This window comes from Bos grunniens, chromosome 8, assembly GCF_055505025.1.
Source record: "Bos grunniens cultivar Pamir isolate PY7600 chromosome 8, Bosgru_T2T1.0, whole genome shotgun sequence".
NCBI classification, from domain to species: Eukaryota; Metazoa; Chordata; class Mammalia; order Artiodactyla; family Bovidae; genus Bos; species Bos grunniens.
Window position 1 is genome coordinate 8,656,136 of NC_141172.1, and position 27,764 is coordinate 8,683,899.

Genomic DNA, 27,764 nt, shown 5'->3' on the forward strand with positions numbered 1-27,764 from the left:
TTGTAGATTGGTAACCTGTGACTGTATTTCCTATTTCTATAAACATTACATACTTACATATTCTATCATTCAGTAATTGACAATTTCAGTATCTGCAGTTCTATTGATTCTGTGACTCACAGTCATAGTGGCTTGTTTTCTCATGTGTTTGGTAGCTTTATATTTTGAGCTCTTTGGTGAATCAATCAGTAGGAATCCTGGAGAAAGTATTGTTCTAGCTGACTGATAGGAGGCACAACTAACCTGCCAACACTTCAGCGTATGGCCCTGGTGATTTAGGCTAGCAAGGGAGTTCTTGGCTCCCTTTCTCAACTTACCAACTGGCCCAAGGTTCACCTTTCACCAATAAATAGCAACCACACTGTGTGACCTCTCCCATCTCATCCACCTAAGAGCCCCTGCTTGATGAGCCAGCCCTATAGCTCTTTATTGGGCTGGTCCCAATTTATAATAATTTTTGAAGTGGGGGACTCTTTGGAGATCTCTCCTCAATCAGGCTAGATCTATGATATCTCATTTAGTGAGTTCTTTCCAGATTTAACTAGTTCAGACTTTGCTGATGTTCCTACTCAGACATATTGTCAGAAGTCATACTGAGGAAACCTGAGTATATTTAATTATTTTCCTAATGTTCTACTTTAAGACAAACTTCTTAGCTCTTTAACAAACAGTATTAATGAACTCAATGACCTTAACCAGTTACAGTGTGCATAGTCATGTCAAACTCTTTGCCACCCCACGGACTGTAGCCTGTCAGGCTCCTCTGTCCATGGAATTTTTCAGCAAAGAATACTGGAGTGAGTTGCCATTTCCTCCTCCAGGGAATCTTCCCGACCCAGGAAGATTAAACCCATATCTCTTGCATCCCCTGCACTGCAGGTGGATTCTTTACTACTAGTGCCACTTGGGAAGCCAAATTACCTTAACACATTTTATAAAATCACTGATAAAATATATGTGATTCACTAGAGGGGTTACCCCGGTGGCTCAGCAGTAAAGAATCTGCCTGCAGTGAAGAAGATGCAGGAGACCCAGGTTCAATTCCTGGTTTGGGAAGATCCCCAACCCACTCCAGCTTTCTTGCCTGAAGACTCCCATGGACAGAGGAGCCTGGCGGGCTGCAGTCCATGGGGTTGCAAAGAGTCAGACATAACTGAAGCGACTGAGCAGGCAGGCAGGCAGAGGAAATAAAATGGAAGACTTCATATTCAACATGATCAGGTAGGTGGTTAGTAGTTTGTGGAATCAGAAATACAATTCACACCTTAGCTTTATCACTTACTTTAAGAATCTAGATAAGTTGTATTTAATTATAAGACTCAGTTCCTCATTTGTAAAGCAGAATACAATCTTAGTGTGCTACTGTGAGAATTAAAGGAGATAATGTGTATAAATTCAATGAGTACAGAACCTGATGCACAGTACATACTTAGAAACTAGAAGCTTCTATGACCATTACATTATGTTGTTTCTATTTTACTATTCCCATAAACTACTCACATTTTTCCTTGACTCAAATTTTTCTGGTGTGGTATGATTTCAAAGACAACTGGAAATAAGATTTATTGGCATATCTTTATTATAGTGATGTACTAGAATTTTATTGAGTATTTTTAATACCATTATGTAATAGAGTAAAATGATGATCCTCAAAAGCAGTAACGAGAATGAAACAGTGACAAATTCCATGGGACAGAAAAGTGCCATAGGTCACCAACCACTGTAATAAGAGAATTATCAAAGGTGACAGAGAATAATGCTTGCTGTAGTTCAGAAGCTGGCAAACTACAACCCACGGAGCAAATCTGCCCCAATTATGTCACTGTAAACAAAGTCTTACTGAAACACTTGCAGTTGTTCATGTATTGTCTGTGGCTGCTTTTCTGTGATTGCGGTTTCCATTATGTCCAGCCTCTGACAGATAAGGATAAGAAGCCTATGGAAGCTTCTCTTCCTCAGGAAAGACTGACTGTGGGGGAAACTGTGTCTTGTTCTTGATTGGTAGGGCCATACTCAGTTAATCTTTAATCCAATTTTCTGTCGATGGGTGGGGCTGTGTTCCTGCCCTGTTGTTTCACCTGAGACCAAACCATGGTGGAGGTAATGAAGATAATGGCGACCTCCTTCAAAAGGTCTCATACATGCATTGGCACACTCAGTGCCCCCCCCAATCCTGCAGCAGGCCACTGCCAACCCACACCTCCGCCAGAGACTCCTGGACAATCACAGGCAAGTCTGGGTCAACTCTCTTGTGGGGTCACTGCTCAAAGCTATGGTTTTCCCTGTAGTCATGTATGGGTGTGCAAGTTGGACTATAAAGAAAGCTGAGCGCCAAAGAATTGATGCTTTTGAACTGTGGTGTTGGAGAAGATTCTTGAGAGTCCCTTGGACTGCAAGGAGATCAAACCAGTCAATCCTAAAGGAAATCAATTCTGAATATTCATTGGAAGGACTGATGCTGAAGCTCCAATACTTTGGGCACCTGATGAGAAGAACTGACTCATTGGGAAAGACCCTGATGCTGGGCAAGATTGAAGGCGGGAGGAGAAGGGGACGACAGAGGATGAGATGGCTGGATGGCACCACTGACGCGACAGACATGTTTGAGCAAGCTCTGGGGATTAGTGATGGACAGGGAAGCCTGGTGTGCTGCAGTCCATGGGGTTGCAAAGAGTCGGACCCAACTGAGCAACTGAACTGACTGATAGCTGCCTTTGCACTACACCAGCAGAGCTGAGTTGTTGCAACAAAAAGCAAATGGCTGGCAAAGCCTAAAATATCTACTATATGACCTTACAGAGAAAGTGTGCTGCGCCCCTGCTGTAGACTATGGCAAGAACACTGAATTTTTCCTAAACACGTATAAACCATTTGTACACTAGACAGTATACATCGGAAGATAGTGAAGGACAGGGAAGCCTGGCATGCTGCAGTTTATTTGGGGTCACAAAGAGTCGGACACAACTTAACGAATGAACACCACCACCACCACCAGATATATCTGCAGTTAAGACTAAAATGGAACTCACGGCTTAGGCTATTTAGTCTGTTTAGCAGAGGCCAAAATAACTTGTATATTTTAAAGTGTTTATCCAAAAGTGCCCCTTGATAGCATTTTACAGCCTGTACATAACAGTATGAATACTTTAAAAATAAATTTAATATTCTATACTTCTAAAATATAATATTTCAAAATATTTTCCTATAAGAAACTTAGAATATTTGTTCAGTAACTCTCCATCTTTCCCTCTATTACAGGCACTGAACAACTTTGAAGAAAAAGCAGTTTGGTGCTAGGAAGTCACAGGCAGTATACTTACCACTTTAAAGATTAGTAGCAGGAAAAAAGAAAAGATTAGTAGTACGTATTATATATTTATTGAGAATTATTTGCTGTCACTAACGTTGGAAGGGTGAAACATACCCATTTCCTTATGGTCCTTTCATAAACAATGTTGATTCTTTTTGGTATTGTCTGGTAAAGAGGAAACATTCTTATCAGAAAATGAAGCTAAAATCTTAAGTTAGATATCATGTTATCTTCTATTTTTGTATGTTTCTGAATCAAGATTAGATAAACAACAGACGGGCTGCCTTCTGTGGCTGAAAATAGAAATAATGGGTTTTTTGTTTGTTTTCTACACAAATAATGTTTTTTTTAATTCTACAAACGGCTCTAATGTGAACTTGACAGTTTAACTAAGCTGCTTCTATTACGGTAACACATTTCTATTATTGAAACACAGGTTCTAGTATCAAAATTCCTTGGGACTTACATCATTGGATTAGATGGATGAAAGAGAAAAAAATGAAGGGAGAAACCTTAGGAAAGGAAACAGTTTCTTTTGAAAATCAATGTTTAAAAGACAAAATGATGATTCTAATACAGAATATAAGAACAATTCTTTTTTAAACCTCAGGAATTATGTACTTGCAACCACAGAATAATGAAATTTTTCTTTGTGCAAGGCATTCTAGTAAGAGGCTTAACTTCATTTTCTCATTTAATCTTCACAGCCACCTATGAGGTAGATATTACTATATTTAACATATTATTCCTTATATTTTACATGAGGAAACTGAGACTCAGTGTTACAGACAGGACTTTAAACCTCAAGTTTTTAATAAATATGTTACATGTGAATGGCTTTCTAGAAATATCAACAAACTTTGAAATGTGTAACTCTTTCATAAAATGCTTTGAGCCTCTTAGAAGCCCCTAAATAAATAGAAGGAAATACTTTAAAAGAAAAAAAAAAAAAAAAAACAACAACACTAAGTACCTGGAAAATTACTGTGCTGTTTAAATAATACATAAGATGAAACATATTCTAGGAATAAACTTCACTGATTTTAATGTAAAATATACAGAATTCTGAAAACTCAAGCTATATTTCATGACCAACTCTTTTCAGGTATTACTTTTCCAAATTAGTTAATACACATCTTTTAAAAAGTGTTCTTGCAAAAAACAGTTGGTGTAAAGTATTTTAAAAGCCAAGCAGTGAATTCCTGTTTTCAGCAACGACATTCATTTTAAATATTTTAAAATACTTTACACAAGCCCACTTTTCTTCAAATCATGGACTTAAATACATGCAATTTAGTTTAAACCCAACTGGGTACTTTGAAACAATGTGATCAACTACCTCATATTCTGATTTTTCAAATGTTTGAGAGTTTCATTAATTTGAGAAATGACTACAAAGCAACCGCACTGATATTCATGTGAACATATATTCAAATATCACGTTCTCTAAGACAAGTGCAGAGGCTACCTCAAGGATAACATCATTGCTTAATACATTTAAAAAACCTCTCATGAGGAATTATCATCAAAACTTAACAAGCATTCTTTTAGGCATGCTCAGTAATAGTAAATCTTATTCAATTATGTATGGATATTACTTCAAATAGGAATTCAATAGCTCTGGTGCTCAATTTACAAGTCTGTATAAAATTCCTCTGAAGTAAAATCCTGAATGAAAACTAATATTAAAATTCTAGTTTGAGTTTCATTAATACGAGGTACCCAGAGCAGTCAAATTCATGGACAAATAAAGTAGAACAATGGTTGCCAAAGGCCAGGAGACAGGGAGAAATGGGGAACTGCAGAATTTCAGTTTGGAAAGATGAAATTTCTCTCTCTTTACTTCAAAGATACCATGACAGGATTTTACAGGATGATATACCGACTCTTCCAAAGAGCAGGCAGTCCGTATTCATTGTAAAAAACTGTTTCAAAGAACAGGAGGAAAAGACCTCACTTTATGAAGCTATTACATCCTTGACACCAAAAGGAAAAATACATGGCAAGAAAAGAAAAACTATTAATATCACAGTCTATATCTCTCATGAGTATAGACACAAAAATCTTAAATAAAACATAAGAACTGGAATGTGAGATATTAACTTGGCCTTACTTGCAGCAACAGGATTTCTACAAAGAACATATAAGAGAATTTATACACAATTAGAGCTAACAGAAGAGTTCAGCAGGGATGCTCAATATAAGGTCAATATATAAAAATCAGTGGCATTCTTGTAGACCAGCAATAACCAACTGAAAAATGTAACAGAGAAAAGATCTCATTCACAAATGAAACAAAAACTGTAGGGTACCTAGGAACAAATTAATGAATACATACATAAAGAAACAAAACGATACTAAAACTCAGTGTCACAAAGACAGCAATTTTCCCTGGATTCATCTAAAACCTGAAACAATTTCAACAAAATACAAACTGTTTCTCCTGAAGAAATTATTCTAAAATTCAAACAGAAGAGTGCCAGGAACGGTTAAAATAATTTTGAAGAAGCATAAGGTAGAGGAAATGTGGGATTGAAACAAGGTTATTCAAACAGAGCAGTAAATAAGAGAACCTAAAAACGGAACTTGTATATTACAGCAATGCATTACCATTCAGATGGGCTATCTGATAAACGGTGCAAGAAGCACCATTCATATGAAAAACTAAAATTGTTACTCATAACATAGATAAAAATGAATTTCAAAAGATTAGAGCAGTGAATTAAAAAATCAAATTTAAAAAATTGCTGGAAAAAAACAGCAGACCATTTTTATGATTTTTAGAGGTAGGGAGGGATTTCTTAAAACACAAGAGGCAAAGAAAACACAAAGGGAAAAGACCAGCTACAGAGCAGGATAAGGTATCTGCAATGCAAGTAACTGACAAAGAATTATAACAAGAATAACAACAAAGGGCAAATAACCTGACAGAGCGGTGGACAGAGGCAACAAACAGGCGAATCACAGAAGAGAAACCCCAAACAGCCAATAAACATGAAAACACCGAGGCATAAGAAACATAAAAACAAAAATCAAGACAGGCTTGAGATATTGTTTCAAAGGTTGACAAAAACCTAAAAGCCTGAGAACACCAAGATGGTGTGAAATGGGGAATTCCAACTCCATACTGCGAGTGTAAATTAAAATAACCACTTGAAATGCCACGACTACACTTTTGGGTACACACCCCATGAACATTCTTGGTCACGTACAAGGAAGATAGGTATTACAATAGTAAAACGCTTGGGAACTCTATGTCCATCAGCAAAATAATGAGTAAATGAATTAAAGTATATTTGTCCATTCAATCTCTCTACTGCAGTTAAAATGAACAAGTTAGTGGTACACATACTGTCATGTATATTCTCAATAACTTAAACATGGCATTTGCTAAAGTTTGGTACTGAACGGTTTAAAAAAAAATTTTATGTACGTATGTGTGTGTGTAAATAACAGTAACAGCACCAATAATAAATGAAAAAATGAATAACAGAACTAACATTCGAGCACTTATTATACAGAAGATACACTTCTAACTGCATGTAGATGCCTAAAGACAGTCCTAGGAGACAGATTCTACTGTTTCTATCTAACACGATTACTCTTCTATTTCTATGAGATTCCATTACTCATTCTACATATGAGGAATTGAAGTGGAAAGAGATGAAGTTGATCAAAAGCTATAAAACTAGTAAATAATAAGAGTTAGATATGAAGCCAGGATTCCTGACCCAGACTTTATAGCTTAATAACTATGTTAGTTATTATACCATTTTCTATTCTTTTTAGGATGTTGGAAATCCAACATTATTTCTGTAAGCTGGAAATAAAAAACACTTATAGAACCTATGACTGTAAAGAAATGAACACACACACACATTTTTGTATAGCTCAAACTGGTTCTAAAGATGCTAAAAGATTCTTAGGAATGTCTTGAAAATAGTGGCGTCCCAACTACTCTAATTTATTAATTTACATGTTTGAGGGCTGGTATTTTTCAGATCACTATTTCAGAGCCAAACATTATTTCTTTTATAGTCCTAAGATAATATATATTTGGAATCCTAGAAACCTTACATAAAGAAGCATATGATGTAATTCAACCATCTCTTTCTCTCTCATTAGAGGCAAAATTTGATTACTTAGCTTCAGGCCTGAAAACTCATATTAAGAGTTTTTAATAAGCAATTCTATCAAGAAATGTAATAAAATTTCAATTATTCATTTTTTCTGGTCTCTCAATTATAGGTTGTTTTAAAAGCCAGTAGCTAATATTTATACAATAAGAATGTAATTTTGTGTAGAATTATTTATACTACAAAATAAAAAAGGAAATGGCATTTTCAGTCATCAAGTATTTACGAGAATTGACTATGTGCTAATCACACACTCCTTGTTTCCAGTAAAACTGGAACATTTCTTAAAAATGTCTTTTCTTCTCAATCTACACATTCCCATTCTCAACGCCATCATCTACTAACCTATAGAACGTGCTTTCAAAAAATATGAAAAAGATGTTCTTGCACTTAGAGTTCACTGTCTATGAGGGGAAAGAGACAAGTAAACGGAAGTAATCTATAATGCATAAGTACTTTAATAAAGTGAGCAAGTCATTTAACATTTCTAAGCCTCAAATGAGATAGATGTTTAAGAACTCTAAATTATAGAGGGAACTTGAATAAATCATCTCTAAGGTCCTTTCTAGATCTAAAATTCTATGATTATCCGATCTCTTTAAATTAAAAGGTAAATCACAAAATATTCAGTATGCAAAAAAGAAAAACTAGGACCAACTAAAAGAAACTGTTTGTACAAATGCATTCTAATTTTTTTTCAAAACTGTTAAACTCCCATTCTAAGTATCAGAAAAATTTCCACAGACACTTTTAATCAACATCTTCCCCTCAAACCTGCAGACTTCTAAATAATCAACAAGCAACTATTTTGTGATAACACAAGTAAAGTGCTTATAAGCCCATGGCCTGGACTCACGAAAGTTATCTTTTAAAAGGAAGATGTTAACAGAAATGTGTGTATGACATTCTTACTACAATAAATCTGTTCATTAACTTCACTTCAAAATTTTAATGTTCAGGTTTTTCATGAAGAGTTAAAAAAAAAAAAAAACAGCTAAGATTAGCTCTTTACACTGTTAAATATTCTGAAATTTAGAACAAGGTTTCCCTTACCTGATATGGACATGGAATGTGATATTCTCTGCAGCGTTCTTGTATCCACGTTGTTTCCCAGATGCTGCGGTAAGCTTGCTCATAAAAGTAGCATCCAATTACAACCAAGAGTGGTACGAGATACAGAATGCTGAAAACACCAATCCGGATCATAAACTTCACCAGTTTATCCTGGTTCTCCTTTTCTAATGGAATCTCAATTCGCACTCTGTTTAGGGATATAATGCCGGCTAAAAGTAGTGAAACCCCAACTACCACATACAGGCAGAGGGGTGCAAGAACAAAATACCTCAAGGCATCAACATCGTAGAGGCCAACAAAACACACGCCACTGATATTGTCACCTTCAATTTTATTCATCGCTAAAAGGATGATGGTCAGCGTTCCAGGGATGCCCCACGCACTGGCGTGGAACAGCAAGGCTTTCTTCTCAATAGCTTCACTACCCCACTTTGGCACAGCTGCCAAGAACCACGTGATGGTAAGAATCACCCACCAAACGCTGCCAGCCATAGTAAAAAAGTAGAGTACCATAAAAAGCATGGTACAGGCTTTGTTATGAGATCCTTGGGTCACTGTGGAAGCCTTATACTGTGCAGGGCTGGATGCGTTACAGGCAACTCGGTCCTCAAGCAAAAACCCAATAAAGAAAATTAATGACACCATCATGTAGCAGACGGCATAAAATATAATGGGTCTTTCAGGATAACGGAACCTTGTCACATCAATCAAAAAAGTTAAAAAAGTAAACAACGTGGCAGAGAGGCAAATGATTGAAATCAATCCTATGAAATACCGAGCAAATGAAAGCTCTTCTCTCCTAAAGTACATATTTGGACAAGGAGGTGAACAATCACGCACGTGCAAAAAGGAATAGCCAAGATCAGGATCAATTTTCAACTCTCGGGGACACCAAAAGCCGTAGTCCCTCTGCACTGCCACTGAGGCTCCTTCAGTAGGATCGCCAGCTAAATTCAGGTCCACCAGCCGAGGATACGGCTCGTCACAATCTGGGAACCTAAAACACAAGACAAGAATCATTTACTTATTGGGAACCTAATGATTTGGATTTCCACATTTAGCAGTTGTGGCTTATTTATGCTTATGTCCTTGGAGAACATTACAATATGTCAAAGAAATAATGCAAATATCTTGCTTGTGGGTCACATACTGAGATATTCCACAGTTGGCAGAAAACCGAAAAATGTATACTTAATTTTGTTTTGGCTTCAAAAATATTACTCTTTATTAAAACAGGCATAGCCAATAATAAATAGTGTAATTAATACTATTTATTTAGGACACACAGTTTACAGTAAGATTTCAAACTATAAATAAGTATATATATAAAATAAACATACATAAATAAAAAGCACCAGAGGAATAGTAGCTAAGTTATTTTTTTTAATGTTTAATTACAAGATAGTCCTCAATTTACCCTAGACTCAAATAGAACTTTCTTAAAAATAAGAGGTAAAAATCTTCCCTAGGAGAACAAGATGGCGGAGGAGTCGGTGGACATGGAGCACATCTCTCTCCAAGGATACATCAGGAATATATCTTTAGACACAGAAGTTCATGCAGAACACCAGCTAACAGTGGGCAAGAGTACCTGACCAGTGGAAAAGAATATATAGAACCACGCAAAACTCGGTAGGATGAAGGAACTACAGGGAAAAACAGGAGTGTTAGTAGGACTGGACCTGCCCTCGGCTGGTGGGGGAACTGAAGCAGGGGTCTGATCCCCACATGGGGACAACTGTCTGAGTCAGAGGAGAAACATCTAAGGCCGAGAGTGAAACAGCTGATCTGTGGCAGCCTAAATGGAATGAGAATCAGACAGTCCTTGCAGCAGCCACACATACCCCGGACAGGAACACTGGTCCCCTGGAAGGCGCAGCAGCCGGGAGCTGGAGTTTAGGGACTGTGGAGCAACCCCAGGGCGAAAGCTGCTGTTGACTGAGGAGAGATGGATTGAGGGGATGTGAGGGAGAAGAGACAGACTGAGGGGATATGAGGGAGGAGATCGTGGTGGGAAATGCCTGTGGGGGAAAGGTAGGCAGCCATGGAAGCAAGGCGATACTGCCGAGTCACGGGGATGGAGCCATCACCATAGCCTCTCTCTCCCCACACGCCAGCATCAGCAGCTGAACAATAGAGAGGCTGGCCCATCAAACGCCTGACACACTGAACTACAGAGTAGGACCCCATCCCGGGTGCCACTTTAAGTGCCAGAGGCGCCAACCTACAGACTAGGATCCCAGCCAGGAGGGCCCCTCTGTGTGCCTGACACACCGAACAACAGAAGAAGGACCCCAGGCAAGGTAGCCCTCTAAGTGCCTGAACAGGCGGAGCTACAGAGAGAGAATGGCCAAAGAGGCCTTTTGATCGCCAGCTACAAGAGGCTCAAAAAAAGACTCTGATAGGGACATAACTCCTGCAGCGGAGGCAGTCCATGTCCTTGCCCACTTGGCGCCATCAGGGTCCCTGCAAGCTAAGCAGCTGCGCCACCTTCACGCTCAACTCTCACTGGGGCAGAGCTGCCACAGGCAAAAAAAGTCTTGCGTCTATGCCCACAGGGTCACTTCAGTCATGTCCAACTCTTTGCTGCCCTGTAGACTGTGGCCTACCAGGCTTCTCTGTCAGGGAGTGGGGCTCCCCAGGCAAGAACACTGGAGCGTACTGGCCAATACTGGTTGCCATGCCCTTCTAGAGCACTGTATTTCCTGCTGCCCTAGCCACCAACTCCCCTGAGTACCTGGTGCTGCCAGAACCCCTGTGACCCAAGCAGCTGAACCACCTCCACACCTGGCCCTCATAGGGGCAAACTCAAGCCCTCCAGGGCAGCCACAGGAGCAAACCCCAGTGGAGGACCCACACATATAGGTGGAAATAAAACCACAGTTGAAACCCAGGGGCAGTGTAGCTAAGGAAGAAGACCTAAAACCTTACCACCAGCTGTACAAGCTGCAGATTAAATCCACACGATCAACTAGGCAGACTCTGTGTCTATGGAATATATAAAAGGTCACTGAGAGCTCCCACAAAAGAACACTCACTAGTTCTGATAGCTGTGGACACTGGAAGCAAGAACACACAGGAGTAGGACCAGATTAGAATCTGAGCTGCCCCACAGCAGGTTCAGAGATCAGCACAGTGTTGGAGGGCATCCGAGGGAGGTAAAGTGGACTATGACTCCCAGCGAGGGAAAGGACGCGGACAGCAATGACTCCAGAAAAACATTTATTATTATTATTTTTTGACTTGTTCTGTAGATTCTTTTGGATTTTTTTTTCCTTCCCCCACCCTTTTTTCCCCTCTGCTGTAGCTGTCGATTTTACTGGCACTATGAAATCCAAATAAGCTTCTGAGCTTTATTTTTTCCTTAGTTACATTTTTTATTGTTGTTATAAACCTCTGCCTCTGCACTGGGCTTTTGCAGTTCTGTAGAGTTTTCCTCTTTTTTTAATTTTAATTTCTTAAACCTATTTTTATTTTGCTACATTTATTCCTTTGTTTGCTTTTCCTACGGTTCTTTTCCCCTTGCAGTTAATCTTTAACATATATAAATCTTCTTTACCTACCTTTATCTAACTTTGCATATCTATTCTTTCTTTAGTTTCTTTCTCTCCTTTCCTCTCAACATATTCGTTAGTTTTATTTTCAATGCTTTATTCCCAAGTTGGCACCTTGCTTTAGTTTTGTTTTCCAGTTTGTGCTTTGGCTAGTTTTGTTCTGGTAGATATAATTTTTGGTTTCTTTTGTTCACTGGATCAATCTATTGTACTTTATTTTTGTTGGACTTTTTTGATTTTGCCTATGGGTGTATATGTATATGTGTACACTCAGTCCCACTTTTTAATGTTATAAACCTCTGCCTCTACATTGGGCTTTTGCAGTTCTGTGTAGTTTTCCTTTTTTCTTTCTTCTTCCATTTTTTTTTCTTTTTCTTTTCTCCTTTTTATAATTTTAATTTTTTTAAACCTACTGTATTTTTGTACATTTATCCCTTTCTTTGCCTTCCCTGTTTTTTTTCCCCTTGCAGTTAATCTTTAAAGTATATAAATCTTCATTTATCTCTATTTAAATTTGCATATCCATTATTTCCTTTCTTTCCTTCCTTTCCTCTCAACATATTTATTAGTTTTGTTTTCATTGCTTTATTCCCCACTTGGCACCTTGCTTTAGTTTTGTTTTCCAGTTTGTGCTTTAGTTAGTTTTCTTCTTAACTGGTAAATGTAATTTTTGATTTCCTTTGTTTGCCAGATCAATCTACTGTATTTTTGTTGGACTGTTTTGACTTTGCTCATGGGTATATATGTATATATGTATATTCCATTATTTTAATTATTATTTGCGTGATTTTGTAACTGCCATTTGTCTGGGGTTCATCTTTTGTTTCTCATTTTTGGATATTTGTTTTAATCTCTCTTAATGCCATAACAAACCACTTGTGGAATCTTTGTTTCTGACCAGAGATCAAACTCTGAACCTTTGGAGTGGGAGCACTGACTCCAAGACCCTAGACTACCAGAGAACTAACTGTAGGGAGTATCAAATAGTGAGAACTCATACAAATGAAACCACTGGAACACAAGACCCAGCGTCACCCAACCACCAGTAGCACCCTGTGCAGGACGCCTCATTTAAACAACAAACAAAACAAAAATAAAAACTCAATCATCAGCAGATAGGATTACCACCTCACTCAGCTTTATCCATCACAGGAGAAACAAACAAAAACTCAGCACAAATCACACTCTAAAGGAAGCTTACACAAACCACTGGACCAGCCTTCAGTTCAGTTCAGTCGCTCAGTTGTGTCCGACTCTGTGAGACCCCATGAATCGCAGCACACCAAGCCTCCCTGTCCATCACCACCCCTCAGAGTTCACTCAAACTCAAGTCCATCAAGTCAGTGATGCCATCCAGTCATCTCATCCTCTGTCGTCCCCTTCTCCTCCTGCCCCCAATCCCTCCCAGTATCAGGGTCTTTTCCAATGAGTCAACTCTTCACATGAGGTGGCCAAAGTATTGGAGTTTCAGCTTTAGCATCAGTCCTTTGGAGGGCAGAAACCAAAACAAACAATTCAACCTTCTTCAAGGAAAGAATTCCAACTTTGCTTGAAGCCTGGGAAGGAGATTTCAAACACAACAAGTTAAAAAAAATTATAAAAAGGCAGAGAAATACTACATAAATGAAGAAGCAAACCAGAAACACAGAATTCCAAATAAATGAAGAGGAAATAGACAAACTACCTGAAAAACAATTCAGAATAATGATAGTACAGATGATCAAAAACCTTGAAAACAAAATGGAGAAAATGCAAGAATCAATTAACAGAGATCTAGAAGAATTAAAAGAATGGAAAAAAACTGAGGATAGTCTCAGAGACCTCTGGGACAATAGCAAATGCACCAACATTCAAATTATAGGGGCCCCAAAAGAATAAGAGAAAAAGAAAGGGTATGAGAAAATTTTTGAAGAGATTATAGTTGAAAACTTCCCCAACATGGAAAAGGAAATAGTCAATCAAGTCCAAGAGGCTCAAAGAGTCCCATACAGGATAAACCCAAGGAAACATGCCAAGACACACACTAATCAAAGTAACAAAGACTAAACACAAAGAAAGAATATTAAAAGCAGCAAGGGAGAAGCAACGAGTAACACACAAGGGAAACCCCATACACTTAACAGCTGATCTTTCAGCAAAAACTCTGCAGGCCAGAAGGGAATGGCAGGATATATGTAAAGTACTGAAAGGGAAAAATCTACAACCAAGATTACTGTACCTGGCAAGGATCTCATTCAAAATTGATGGGAGAAATAAAAAGCTTTTCAGACAAGCAAAAGTTAAGAGAATTCAGTACCACCAAACCAGCTTTACAACAAATGTTGAAGGGACTTATACAGTCAAGAAATACAACAGAAGAAAAAAGATCTAAAAAATCAACCCCAAACAATTAAGAAAATGGCAATAGAAAAATATATATCAATAATTACTTTAAATGTAAATGGATTAAATTCTCCAACCAAAAAACACAGACTAGCTGAATGGATACAAAAGCAAGACCCATATATATGCTGTCTACAAGACACCCACTTCAGACCTAAAGACACATATAGACTGAAAGTGAGAGGATGGAAAAATATATTGCATGACAATGGGAAGCAAAAGAAAGCTGGAGTAGCAATCCTCATATCAAAGTAGATCTTAAAATAAAATTACAAGAGATAAGGAAGGACACTACATAATGATCAAGGGATCAGTCCAAGAAGAAGATATAACAATTATAAATATCTATGCACCCAAAATAGGAGCACTTCAATACATAAGACAAACACTAACAGACATAAAAGGAGAAACTGACAGTAACACAAGAATAGTAGGAGACTTTAACTCCACACTCACACCAATGGACAGATCATCAAAGCAGAAAATTAATAAGGAAACACAAGTCTTAAATGAAACATTAGATGAGATGGACCTCATTGATATCTTCAGGACATTCCATCCAAATGCAGAAGAATACACCTTCTTCTCAAGTGCACATGGAACATTCTCCAGGCTAGACCACATCTTAGGTCACAAATCAAACCTCAGTAAATTTAAGAAAATTGAAATCGTATCAAGTATCTTCTCCGACCACAATGCTATGAGACTAGGTATCAATTACAAGAAAAAAACTGTAAGAAACACAAACACATGGAGATTAAACAACATGTTTCTATATAACCAACAGGTTACTGAAGAAATTAAAAGGGAAATTAAAAAATTCCTAGAAACAAATGACAATGAAAACACAACAACTCAAAACCTATGGGATGCAGCAAAAGCAGCTCTAAGAGGGAAGTTTATGACAATAAAACCTTACCTCAAGAAACAAGAAAAACATCGAATAGACAACCTAACTTTACACCTTAAACAACTGAAGAAAAAAGAACGAAAACCCCCAAAATTAGTAGAAGGAAAGAAATAATAAAGATCTGAGCAGAAATAAATGAAAAAGAAATGAAAGAAACAATAGTAAAGATTAATAAAACTAAAAGCTGGTTCTTTGAGAAGATAAAATTGACAAACCTTTAGCCAGTCATCAAGAAAGAAAGAGAGAAGAATCAAATCAACAAAATTAGAAATGAAAAGGAGACGTTAAAACAGACAATGCAGAAATACAAATAGTTATGAGACTATTATGAACAATTATATGGTAATAAAATGGATAACCTGGAAGAAATTGACAGATTCTTAGAAAAGTTCAATCTTCCAAGACTGAACCAGGAAGAAATAGAAGTTAAGAACAACCCAATTGCAAGCACTTAAATTGAAGTTGTGATCAAAAATCTCCCAAAAAACAAAAGCCCAGGACCATATGTTTTCAAAGGAGAATTCTATCAATCATTTCAGTTCAGTTCAGCTCAGTCACTCAGTTGTGTCCAACTCTTTGTGACCCCATGAATAGCAGCATGCCAGGTCTCCCTGTCCATCACCAACTCCTGGAGTTTACCCAAACTCATGTCCATCGAGTCAGTGATGCCATCCAGCCTCAGTCATCCCGTTCTCCTCCTGCCCCTAATCCCTCGCACCATCAGTGTCTTTTCCAATGAGTCAACTCTTCGCATGAGGTGGCAAAAGTATTGGAGTTTCTGCTTCAGCATCAGTCCTTCCAATGAACACCCAGGACTGATCTCCTTTAGGATGGACTGGTTGGATCTCCTTGCAGTCCAAGGGACTCTCAAGAGTCTTCTCCAACACCACAGTTCAAAAGCATCAATTCTTCGGTGCTCAACTTTCTTCACAGGCCAACTCTCACATCCATACATGACCACTGGAAAAACCATAGCCTTGACTAGACGGACCTTTGTTGGCAAAGTAATGTCTCTGCTTTTCAATATGCTATCTAGGTTGGTTATAACTTTCCTTCCAAGGAGTGTCTTTTACTTTCCTGGCTGCAATCATCATCTGCAGTGATTCTGGAGCCCAAAAAAATAAAGTCTGTCACTGTTTCCCCATCTATTTTCCATGAAGTGATGGGACCAGATGCCATGATCTTAGTTTTCTGAATGTTGAGCTTTAAGCCAACTTTTTCACTCTCCTCTTTCACTTTCATCAAGAGGATTTTTAGTTCCTCTTCACTTTCTGCCATAAAGGTGGTGTCATCTGCATATCTGAAGTTATTGATATTTCTCCCGGCAATCTTGACTCCAGCTTGTGCTTCTTCCAGCCCAGCGTTTCTCATGATGAACATCTAATGCCTATGCTTCTAAAATTCTTTCAATAAATCGCAGAGGAAGGAACACTTCCAAACTCATTCTACAAGGCCACCATCAACCTGATACCAAAATCAGACAAAGACAACACAAAAAAAGAAAACTACAGTCCAATCTCACTGATGAACATAGATGCAAAAATCCTCAACAAAATTTTAACTAACAGAATTCAGCAACACATCAAAAAGCTCATACACTATGATCAAGTTAGGTTTATACCAGGAATGCAAGGATTCTTCAATATATGCAAATCAATCAATGTGATACACCATATTAACAAATTGAAAAAAAGATCATATCATCTCAATGGATGCAGAAAAAGCCTTTGACAAAATTTAGCAGCCATTTATGATTAAAACTCTTCAAAAAATGGGCACAGAAGGAACCTTCCTCAACATAGCAAAGGGCATATATGATAAGCCTACAGCTAACATTATTCTCAATGGTGAAAACCTGAAAGCATTCCCCCTAAGATCAGGAACAAGATAAGGGTGTCCACTTTCACCACTATTATTCAACATAGTTCTAGAAGTCCTAGCTACAGCAATCAGAGAAGAAAACGAAATAAAAGGAATTCAGACCAGAAAAGAAGAAGTAAAGCTCACACTGTTTGCAGATGACATGATACTGTACACAGAAAACCCTAAAGACAGTATCAGAAAATGACTAGAGCTAATCAGTGAATTTAGCAAAGTTGCAGGATATAAAATCAAAACACAGAAATCACTTGCATTTCTATATACTAACAATGAAAAATCATAAAGAGAAATTAAGGAATCAATCCCATTCACCAATGCAACAAAAAAATTAAATATCTAGGAATAAATTTACCTAAGGAGACAAAAGAACTGTACACAGAAAACTATAAGACACTGATGAAAAAAATCAAAGATGACACACAGAGAGAGATATTCCATGTTTCTGGGTAGGAAGAATCAAAATTGTGAAAATGACTGTACTACCAAATGCAATCTACAGATTCAACACGATCCCTATCAAATTACCAATGGCATTTTTCACAGAACTAGAACAAAAAATTTCACAATTCATATGAAAACACAAAAGATCCCCAATAGCCAAAGCAGTCTTGAGAAAGAATGGAGTTGGAGGAATCTACCTTCCTGACTTCAGATTATAATACAAAGCTACAGTCATCAAGATAGTATGGTATTGGCACAAAAACAGAAATATAGACCGATGGAACAAGATAGAAAGCCCAGAAATAAACCCATGCACCTATGGGTACCTTATTTTTGACAAAAGAGGCAAGAATTTACAGTGGGGAAATGACAGGCTCTTCAATAAATGGTGCTGGGAAAACTGGATGGCTACATGTAAAAGAATGAAATTAGAACACTTTCTAACACCATACACACAGATAAACTCCAAAAGGATTAAAGACCTAAATGTAAGACCAGAAACTATAAAATTCTTAGAGGAAAACATAGGCAGAACACTCGATGACATAAATCAAAGCAAGATCCTCTATGACCCACCTCCTAGAGTAATGGAAATAAAAACAAAAGTAAACAAGTCGGACCTGATGAAACGTGAAAGCTTTTGCACAGCAAAGGAAACAATAAGCAAGGTGAAAAGACAGGCTTTAGAATGGCAGAAAATAATAGCAAATGAAACAGCTGACAAAGGATTAATTTCCAAAATATACAAGCAGGTCATACAACTCAATGCCAGAAAAACAAACAACCCAACCAAAAAGTGGGAAAAAGACCTAAACAGACATTTCTCCAGAGACATACAGATGGCAAACACCTGAAAAGATGCTCAACATTGCTCATTATTAGAGAAATGCAAATCCAAACTACAATGAGATATCACCTCACACCGGTCAGAATGGCCATCATCAAAAAATCTACAAACAACAAATGCTGGAGAGGGTGTGGAGGAAAGGGAACGCTCTTGCACTGTTAGTGGGAATGTAAATTGATACAGCCACTACAGAAGATGGTATGGAGATTCCTTAAAAAACTAGGAATAAAACCACGATATGACCCAGCAGTCCCACTCCTAGGCATATACCCTGAGGAAGCCAAAGTTGAAAAAGACCCATGTATCCCATTGTTCTTTGAGGCACTATTTACAATAGCTAGAACATGGAAGCTACCTAGATGTCCATCGACAGATGACTAGATAAAGAAGATGTGGTACGTATACACAATGGAATATTACTCAGCCATCAAAAGAAAGGCATCTGAGTCAGCTCTGATGAGGTGGATGAACCTTGAACCTATTATACAGAGTGAAGTGAGTCAGAAAGAGAAAGATAAATACTGTATTCTAATGCATATATGTGGAATCTAGAAAAATAGTACTGAAGAATTTATTTATAGGGCAACAATGGAGAAACAGACATAAACTTATGGACATGGGGCAAGGGTAGGAGAGGATGAGACATTCTTCACCACCTCCAATTCTATTATGCCTGTGTTAGGGCCCAAGAAATCTGCATTTTGACAATTTTCCAGACTTGAGAAAGTATCACAGGCACAGTACAGAAAAAACAGGGATGTGCTGCAGACATTCTCACATGATCAGAAGTACTGTTCTTATGAACTTCCTGCATTTTCAGTTTTCTTGGCAGCATCAGTTTCTAAGTCTTCAGACTCCCATCAACGAAATATTCAGTAGTTACATAGATCAAATAGTTTCCAAGAAACTGTCACTGATATTAAGTTTGCCAAATACCTGTATAAGCTTATACTGAAGCTGATTAATCTCAATAAACTATCACTGATATTAAGTTTGCCAAATACATGTATAACCTTATATTGAAGCTGATTAATACAAACCATTTTCTTTACAGGGCTTGGATTATAAAACCAAATGACAGAAACTTATTGCACAGAGGCATTTATTAGAACTCTGCAGTAAGCCAGGGCTTTAAAAGAAAAACACCTAAAAAACACTCAATCCTTGAGTCCAAAAGAAGGCACAAACTTGTAAACACAATACAAGATACAGCAGCATGACTTTATGAACCAATCAAAATTATGAAAGACTTCATGTCAATCCCTCAACACAGGATTTTTGAATCAGTATTTGCCAGTACTGGCAGTATGGCAATCAGTATTCTAACAAAAAATGCAAGCAAAGGCACAGAGGTTTCGCACAGGGTGTGTTTAGTATTGCTGGGGCATGAGGAGTGCATGAACTGTAAGCACAAGAGGTAAGCACTTTCAGAAATATGTGTGTGCATAAACACTGATATAAACATATGAATGGATATATTTGTACATCCAACTTCCAATTCACCATATACATACTCCTTACTTTTTAATCCTTCCAAAACCAAACTCTTGATTTCCACTCCTTAGTTTCTCCATTTTCATAAATGGTAATCCCATTCTAGTTGCTCAGGACGAAACCCTTGGGGTCCTCCTTGAAACTGCTTCTGTCATATCCACTTCACAACCTACCAGCACTTCCTGTCATTCGACTTCACAACGTATCTAGAATCTGAGAACTTTCCATGTCCTCCACAGCATCCACCCAGTTTGAGCTATTAGTACCTCATCCTTGGATTTCTGGAGTGGCTTCTAGTTCATCTCCATTTGTACATAAGAACCAGAGTAATCCTTTAAAGACATGCCACCCCTGTGCTCTTGATCATGTCTCTTCTGCTCAAAATCTTCTAACTCACTCAGAATCAAATCCAAATTCCATAAAGGAGCTCTAAAGACATCCCCCCACCCCAGTGCTTTCTGATCGTATTTCCTTCCCTTCTCCCTTACTCACATGGCTGTGGTAAGGGTGGTGCCCCTGCTGTTCTGTGAATATAACCAGCACGCTTCCACTTCAGAGCCTCTGCACTTGTTGCTCTGCTTCTTCTGCCTGGACTGATCTTCCCTAGATATCTGTAACATTTGTTCTCTCATTTCATTCACATCCCTTTTCCACTGTCTCCTTATTAAAAAGGACTTCCCTAATGTCTCCATACTGTATCACTATCACCTAGCTCTATTCTTTCTTATTGGCATTCACTGCTATCTGACATTATCTATTTATTTATATCCTACCATTGAAACCATCACTAGAACTGCAGCTCCATAAGAACAGACCACATTTTGTTCACTACTCATCTTTACTATCTGGAATAGTGTCTAGCACATGGAAGACATTCAATTAATATTTGGTGAATGGATGACTGTTGACTAAATTATTTGCTGAATTGATGACTGTTGACTAAATATATTCATATAGCCCTTACCCAAGTTAACAGCTTCCCTGGTGGCTCAACTGGTTAAGAACCTGCCTGCTAATGCAGGAGACGCAAGAGACGTGGGTTTGATCCTGGGGTCGGAAAGATCCACTGGAGAAGGAAATGGTAACCCACTCCAATATTCTTGCCTGGAAAATTCCATGGACAGAGGAGCCTGGTGGGCTATATATATAGTTCATGGGGTCTCAATGAGTTGTACATGACTAAGTGCTCACCACACATACAAGTTAATTAGAAAGATGACTAGAAGGAGTATGGAAGACATTTGAGCTGTACAATATTGAGAGCAGAGACATCTGATGAACCATAACTAAAACCAGATAAGGCAGTGAGAATGAGACAGCTATGAAATTAGTTAAATAAAAGCAACAGAATCTACAACTGACTGCATGTGGGAGCTTAGGTCGATGAAGGAGGAATATGCCTTCCAGGAATTTAAAAAAAAATGAGCAAGGAGTAAAACCAATTTTAGATATGTTGAAGTTGAGGTACTTGAGACAAATTCAGGTTAGGATATCCAATGGCTGCTTGTTACGCAGATTTGGAACTTACCAGAAAGATGCCAAGGCCAAAAATTTGGATTTAGGAGTCATCAGCATGTGAGTAACAGTTAAAATCAGTGAGATGAAATTATCCACGGGAAGCATGGAGAATCAAAAAGAACAGAAACAGATTGCTAAGAAGCACCATGAAGAAGAAGATACAAGAAAGGAAACTGAGAACAACTGGTCTGAGATGTAGCAGACCACAACAGTTTGCACAAAATGCCAAAGTGATTTTCAGGAAAGGAGGACAGACTGAGGTTGAGGGGAGTAAGGGTCAAATATGGAATAAAGGTGAAATGAAACATAGGTTTGAAGTGAGTGACATGGATTTGGCATAAGTGCTGAGGAGAATGAACAGAATCTTTCCTGTTGACCACATTGGAAATTGACTAAAGACAAAGAGCAAATAGAGCGGCTATGGTTTAAAATGTCTATCAATAGGAGAATGGATATGCAAAATATGGTAATCTATACAATAGAAGACAAGAAAAAGGAAAGAACTATTAATGAACACAAAAACATTGAGTCTTGAAAACAGAGCAAGAAACAGCAATCTTAACTCAAGCAAAATAAGAGTTATACAATGTATGACTTTATTTGTATGAAGTTCTAGAATATACAAAGTAATTATCTAGGAAAGATGCTAAACAGTAGTTGCTTCCAGAGGATGGTACAGACATGGACTGACTAGCAAGGAACATGAGAGCACGAGGTAATGGTAATGATCCTGTTCTATATCCTTCTAAGGATTTGGCTTTCTAAGCTGCAGGTTTTTGTTAAAACTCAGGTGCTATCTTTAGATATGTGCATTTCCTTGTAAAGTTTTAAATAGAAAAAACACACAAAACTATAGACAAATGTTTGGTGAAGGACCTGATAAAATATTTGCGAAGACAATAACTGCTGTCTCTAATTTATTTTGAAATACACTCAAAGAATAATGTAGATTAGTGGATCAGCAGAGGGATGGACAGATATGATAAAGCAAATATAATAAAACAATGATAGAATCTGGACTGCAGTGGAAAAAAAAAGGAGTTGCTATGGTTTAAATAATTAAATATGCAGCATAATTAATTTGTAAGAAATTAGTTGAATTGCTCCAGCTAGAAATCTGAACAAGTACAGTAGAAGGAATAAGTTGAAATTGTTAGCAAAAGTACTATTTTATATAATGGACAACAAAGCTTAACCTAAGTAAGAAAAGAAATGAGATCAGGAAGGGACTTATTAGGAAAGGTGGGGGAAAACCCCAAAACTCTGGGGTATCCAAGAAACTGAAGAACAAATACAATATGAACAAGGATATGAGAGATGTAGAAGAATGAAAGGTTATAATGAAAGATCAGTTTGTCAGAATTTAAGTAAGAATTCAGAGTTAGGCAATTTCAGGCAAAATAGTAAGGACATAAAACAGATTTAATACTATCAAAACAGAGATCATAATGACATTTCTATAAATGTACATAATCTGTTAAAAAAAAAGACCACTAAACAATAGGAGCTAGACACAAAACATAAAATAGGATTCCTACTGAGGTAATTCCTAACTGTTGTTATAAATACCAAGAAATTTAGATTTCTAAAAGAAGAACTATAAATATTGTAAGGTTTTGGGGAGACAGTGGATGAATGGTTTGATGGGGCTAGATAAGAGAGTATATCAAATAGGTGGAAAACAGCGTGGACAAATAAGAGAAAGCAAATTGTCAGTGAACTGACTATAAGTAACTAATACATGTTTTAAGTTTTTCCATCTATCAAATGACAGTAACAACATGGGCTTTTTACCTATCTCCAAGGGGTATTGATAAATAAAATTAATTTTAAACATGAAGGAGAAAAAAAGGGTTCTGTGCAGCACTGCCCATAATAGCAAACCCTTGGAAATAAGTTAAATGACTATCAGTAGAAGATGGCTCGGAGAAGGTGATGGCACCCCACTCCAGTACTCTTGCCTGGAAAATCCCATGGATGGAGGAGCCTGGTGGGCTGCAGTCCGTGGGGTCGCAGAGAGTCAGACACGACTGAGCGACTTCACTTTCACTTTTCACTTTCCTGCACTGGAGAAGGAAATGGCAACCCACTCCAGTGTTCTTGCCTGGAGAATCCCAGGGACGGGGAGCCTGGTGGGCTGCCGTCTACAGGGTCGCACAGAGTCAGACACGACTGACGCGCCTTAGCAGAAGATGGCTAAATAACTATAGATCATATTAACACAATTGGCCATTACACAGCAATTAAGAGGAATGAACCAGACTAACAAAGATAAACACAGATACATAAACAACATTATATATTTATATACATATATGAAATGTAAAAAAGTATATAATGTTGCTTATGGATGTAATGTATGGTATATGTAATGTAATATGTAATATACAGTAAGAATATAAAAACAAACATAAGAAGAATTAACAACAAATTCAACATAATGATTATCTCATCTCTGGGGAGAAAAGAAGGAAATGAAATCAAGATGGATACTAACGAAGGAATTTTCAACTCTACCTGTACTGTTTTATTTCTTTAAAAAAGAAATCTGGGGCACTCCCTGGTGGTCCAACGGTTAGGACTCAGTATTTTCACTGTCGGGGCCCCAGGTTCCATCCTTAGTTGGGGGAACTAGGATCCTGCAAGCCATATGGAACTTGGGTGTGGCCAAGAAAAAAAACCTGAAGCAAACACTGCAAAATACTATTGGACAAAGCTAGATAGTAAAAGTTCTATAGGTATTCATCTATGCTTTATCCTTGAAATATGTAAGAACACAAAAAGATACAACATTATAGTATAAAAAGTTCAGTATTACTACAATACATGTTATCACTAACAATTACGTTCTCTTACACAAATCTATAAGACTGTCAGGTAAATATCCTGAAACCTTTAGGAAATGCTTACAATCTATATATTGGAAGTGATTTGAAAAGTATCTGACATTTTCTGGGTCTGAGTATGTTAATACATGACAGTAAAACAGAACCGAGGGACTTTCCTGGCAGTCCAGTGGTTAGGACTCCGTGCTTCCAGTGCAGACAGCATGGGTTCTATCTCTGATCAGGGAACTAAGATCCCACATGTTGCATGGTCAAAACAACAAAATTGAAAAAAAAAACAAAGAAAGAAAAACAGAAATGACAGAACTACTATAGTCATTAACACTGAAATTATAAAGATATTCAAGTCCCATTAAATCACATTAAAGATATTTAATAATGAGGCAACAAACGATTATGTTCTCTGTATCTTCTAATCTTTTATAAATGGCATTACTTTTATAATCAGAAAAAAAAAACTGTAAGGGAAAGATACCAACAATCTATATCTTGATTATGTTTTTCTTAATTATTTAAAAATTTTCTTCATAGAAATGTTTTTCTTTTTCCACCTTTTTCATTTCATTCCAAATTCCTAAGGAAATGAACAGCTCTGAGGCATGAAACTTCTGTTCAAAATTATAAGTAATATACACACATCAAGAAGTTCTTAAAAACTGACGAACTAGAAAACAATTTTAAATATGATGCAAAAGAAGCAAAGGGCCATGAAAAATCTATGATTTTCGCACCTACTGCATTCCATATCTTCAGGCCAAGGAACACCAAACATCTCCATGAGCTTCGAACACTCACTGTAAGCCCGCTGACAGAGCCTACGGCAGGGAAGTGTGACACGTCCGTATTCCATACAGATAGGAGCATAGAGTGCACAGAGAAATGGCCGGAAGTCCCGAGAGCAATCCAAATTCACCATAGGGTGGAATGGCTAGGAAAAAGTTCAAATCAAATCATTAGATGAAGAGTTGTATACAAGTTAAAGTTTCCTTCATATATAATATGGCAATATTCTTGCTTTTTCTGTTTTAGAAGACTTCTGAAGGCAATTAAAATTTTCTGAAGGGAAGCTTTTCTTTTTTTCAACAAAACCCTCTTCACCCAGAATCACCTAGAGATTCTGATATGGTTAAGTATGAGATGTATTGCAGAATCCATATGGATATTTTAATTATTACAGGTGATATTAATGAAAAGGCCTGGCTAAGAACGATAAATAACAATACAGTCCATTTTACAAAGAAAAATCCACAAAAGATACGTGTCAAATGCTCAGAAACCTAATTACTGCTTGGTAATGGGATTACAAGAGATTTCAATTTTCTTTTTCTTATGTACTTCAATTTCTGTATTTTTGTCAACTAACATATATCAATAGGAGAGGAGGGACAAAAAATGAAAGGAAAGGGTAGGAGAGGAAGTTCAGTTCAGTTGCTCAGCCGTGTCCAATTCTTTGCAACCCCATGAACCACAGCACGCCAGGCCTTCCTGTCCATCACCAACTCCCACAGTTTACCCAAACTCACGTCCATTGAGTCGGTGATACCATCTAGCCATCTGTCCCCTTCTCCTCCTGCCTTCAATCCTTTCCAACAGGAGAGGAAGAGTAGTCGTTATTATACACAGTAGTACATGTTTTGAGGTGGGAGGTAAAGGAGGAGATATCACTTTGGTCTCATATTTTCCTGATCTTTTTACATTAAAAGAAAATTTTAAAAACATACACGAGTTCTTTGAACTCTGAAATCATACGATATAAACACAGCTAACACTGTAAGCTGGTATTAAAGAAACAAAAAGAAAAAATAGTGGCCCCAAACATAAAACCATACTAAAATTATCATCATAACCACAGGAATAGATCAATTATCCCAAGAAATGTACATCTGGACTTCTGACTACCAAATATTTTTTTCACATGTTTATATAACCAGTTTCAGAGTCATTGCTGATTTTTAACTAATAACATATTCTCACCACAAGGCCTTTCCACTAAGACTCAATCAATTTATTTCTACATTGATATAAAACATTATCCAGAAGCCTTCTATACACAACGCAGTCACAAAACCAAGAGTCACTTAGAGAAACTGGTGTTAAAAGAAGTTAACTGTATAAGAGATGTGATAACTGATACATAACTGTATGTGATGATCACTTTATCACTTAATATCACGATCACTATATATAATATATATTAATATATAAATATAACACTATATATAATATTATATATACTATATATAATAAATATAACACATTTATATATAATAACATAAAACAAACTATATGCAATTAGCATTTCCAAGCAAGAAGAAATAATTTTAAATTAATAAATTAAATCAATATTTCCATCAAGAACAACTTCAAAATATAGGAAAAGCTTTAAAGTATCTATTGAAGGCTACTAGAGAACTATTCGGAGAAGGCAGTGGCAACCCACTCCAGTACTCTTGCCTGGAAAATCCCATGGACGGAGGAGCCTGGTAGGCTGCAGTCCATGGGGCTGCTAAGAGTCGGACACGACTGAGTGACTTCACTTTCACTTTTCACTTTCATGCATTGGAGAAGGAAATGGCAACCCACTCCAGTGTTCTTGCCTGGAGAATCCCAGGGACGGAGAGCCTGGTGGGCTGCCGTCTATGGGGTTGCACAGAGTCAAATACGACTGAAGCGACTTAGCAGCAGCAGCAGCAGAGAACTACTAAAGGAAAAGAACTAGACAGACCAGGAATCTGAGAGCAGGGAAGCATACAGAGGTGGCTTGATAAGTGCAGCCACTTCTCCAAGGAGGTATCTGTTGAACCTGGGTGTAAGGCAAGAGACTGACAAGCAAGTTTTGCCCAGGCTGATGCTAGAGAACCAAGAAACCAGCAGGGCTCTGGTAGTCGTGCAAGACCATAGACAGTACATGTATATATATAACTGAATCACCTTGCTGTACCCCCTAAAACTAATACAACACTGTTAATCGATGATGCTCCAATATAAAATAAAAATTAGGAAAAAAAAAAGACTACAGACAAAATTCAAAACAAAAGTGACAGATGGGTGAACAGGGAAGTTTCTAGGTTTGGGCCTGACACAGAGCTAATTTTCCCTTCAAGATATTTGAAAATTCTGGAGATGCACAGGGCAGGAGGTTAAAAAGCTAAGCACGAAGCCTCTGAAAAGCAGAGTGGAGATTTTGGCAGTGTCATCAGTATGAGGAAACATAAATTAGAGGCTCAAGTCCAAGTAGGGGACATGAGCATAACTCACTCACAGCTGGAAGCTCCTCCCCTGAGTGACCACACTTCAGCAGTGGGGGCAAACGACAGGGAGGCAGAGACCGATCAAAACTGAAACCCAGCCTCAACTCAGCTCAGTCCCAA

General features: G+C 37.6%; 1 protein-coding gene across 4 annotated transcripts in view; it reads right to left on the reverse strand.

The window, feature by feature from the left end:
• The window catches only part of FZD3 (frizzled class receptor 3), a 97,960-nt gene that overhangs the window by 40,122 nt on the left and 30,074 nt on the right, over nt 1–27,764 (reverse strand). For 3 of the 4 annotated variants that reach the window (XM_086414819.1, XM_086414821.1, XM_086414820.1), the window contains 2 exons: nt 25,125–25,321; nt 8,500–9,517 (listed from right to left, as the gene is read on the reverse strand). In XM_086414819.1, coding sequence (XP_086270945.1) covers nt 8,500–9,517; nt 25,125–25,321 — 1,215 coding nt within the window. Of the gene's footprint in view, nt 1–8,499; nt 9,518–25,124; nt 25,322–27,764 lie in introns of those variants that run through there. The other variant, XM_086414822.1, reaches the window with a different exon arrangement.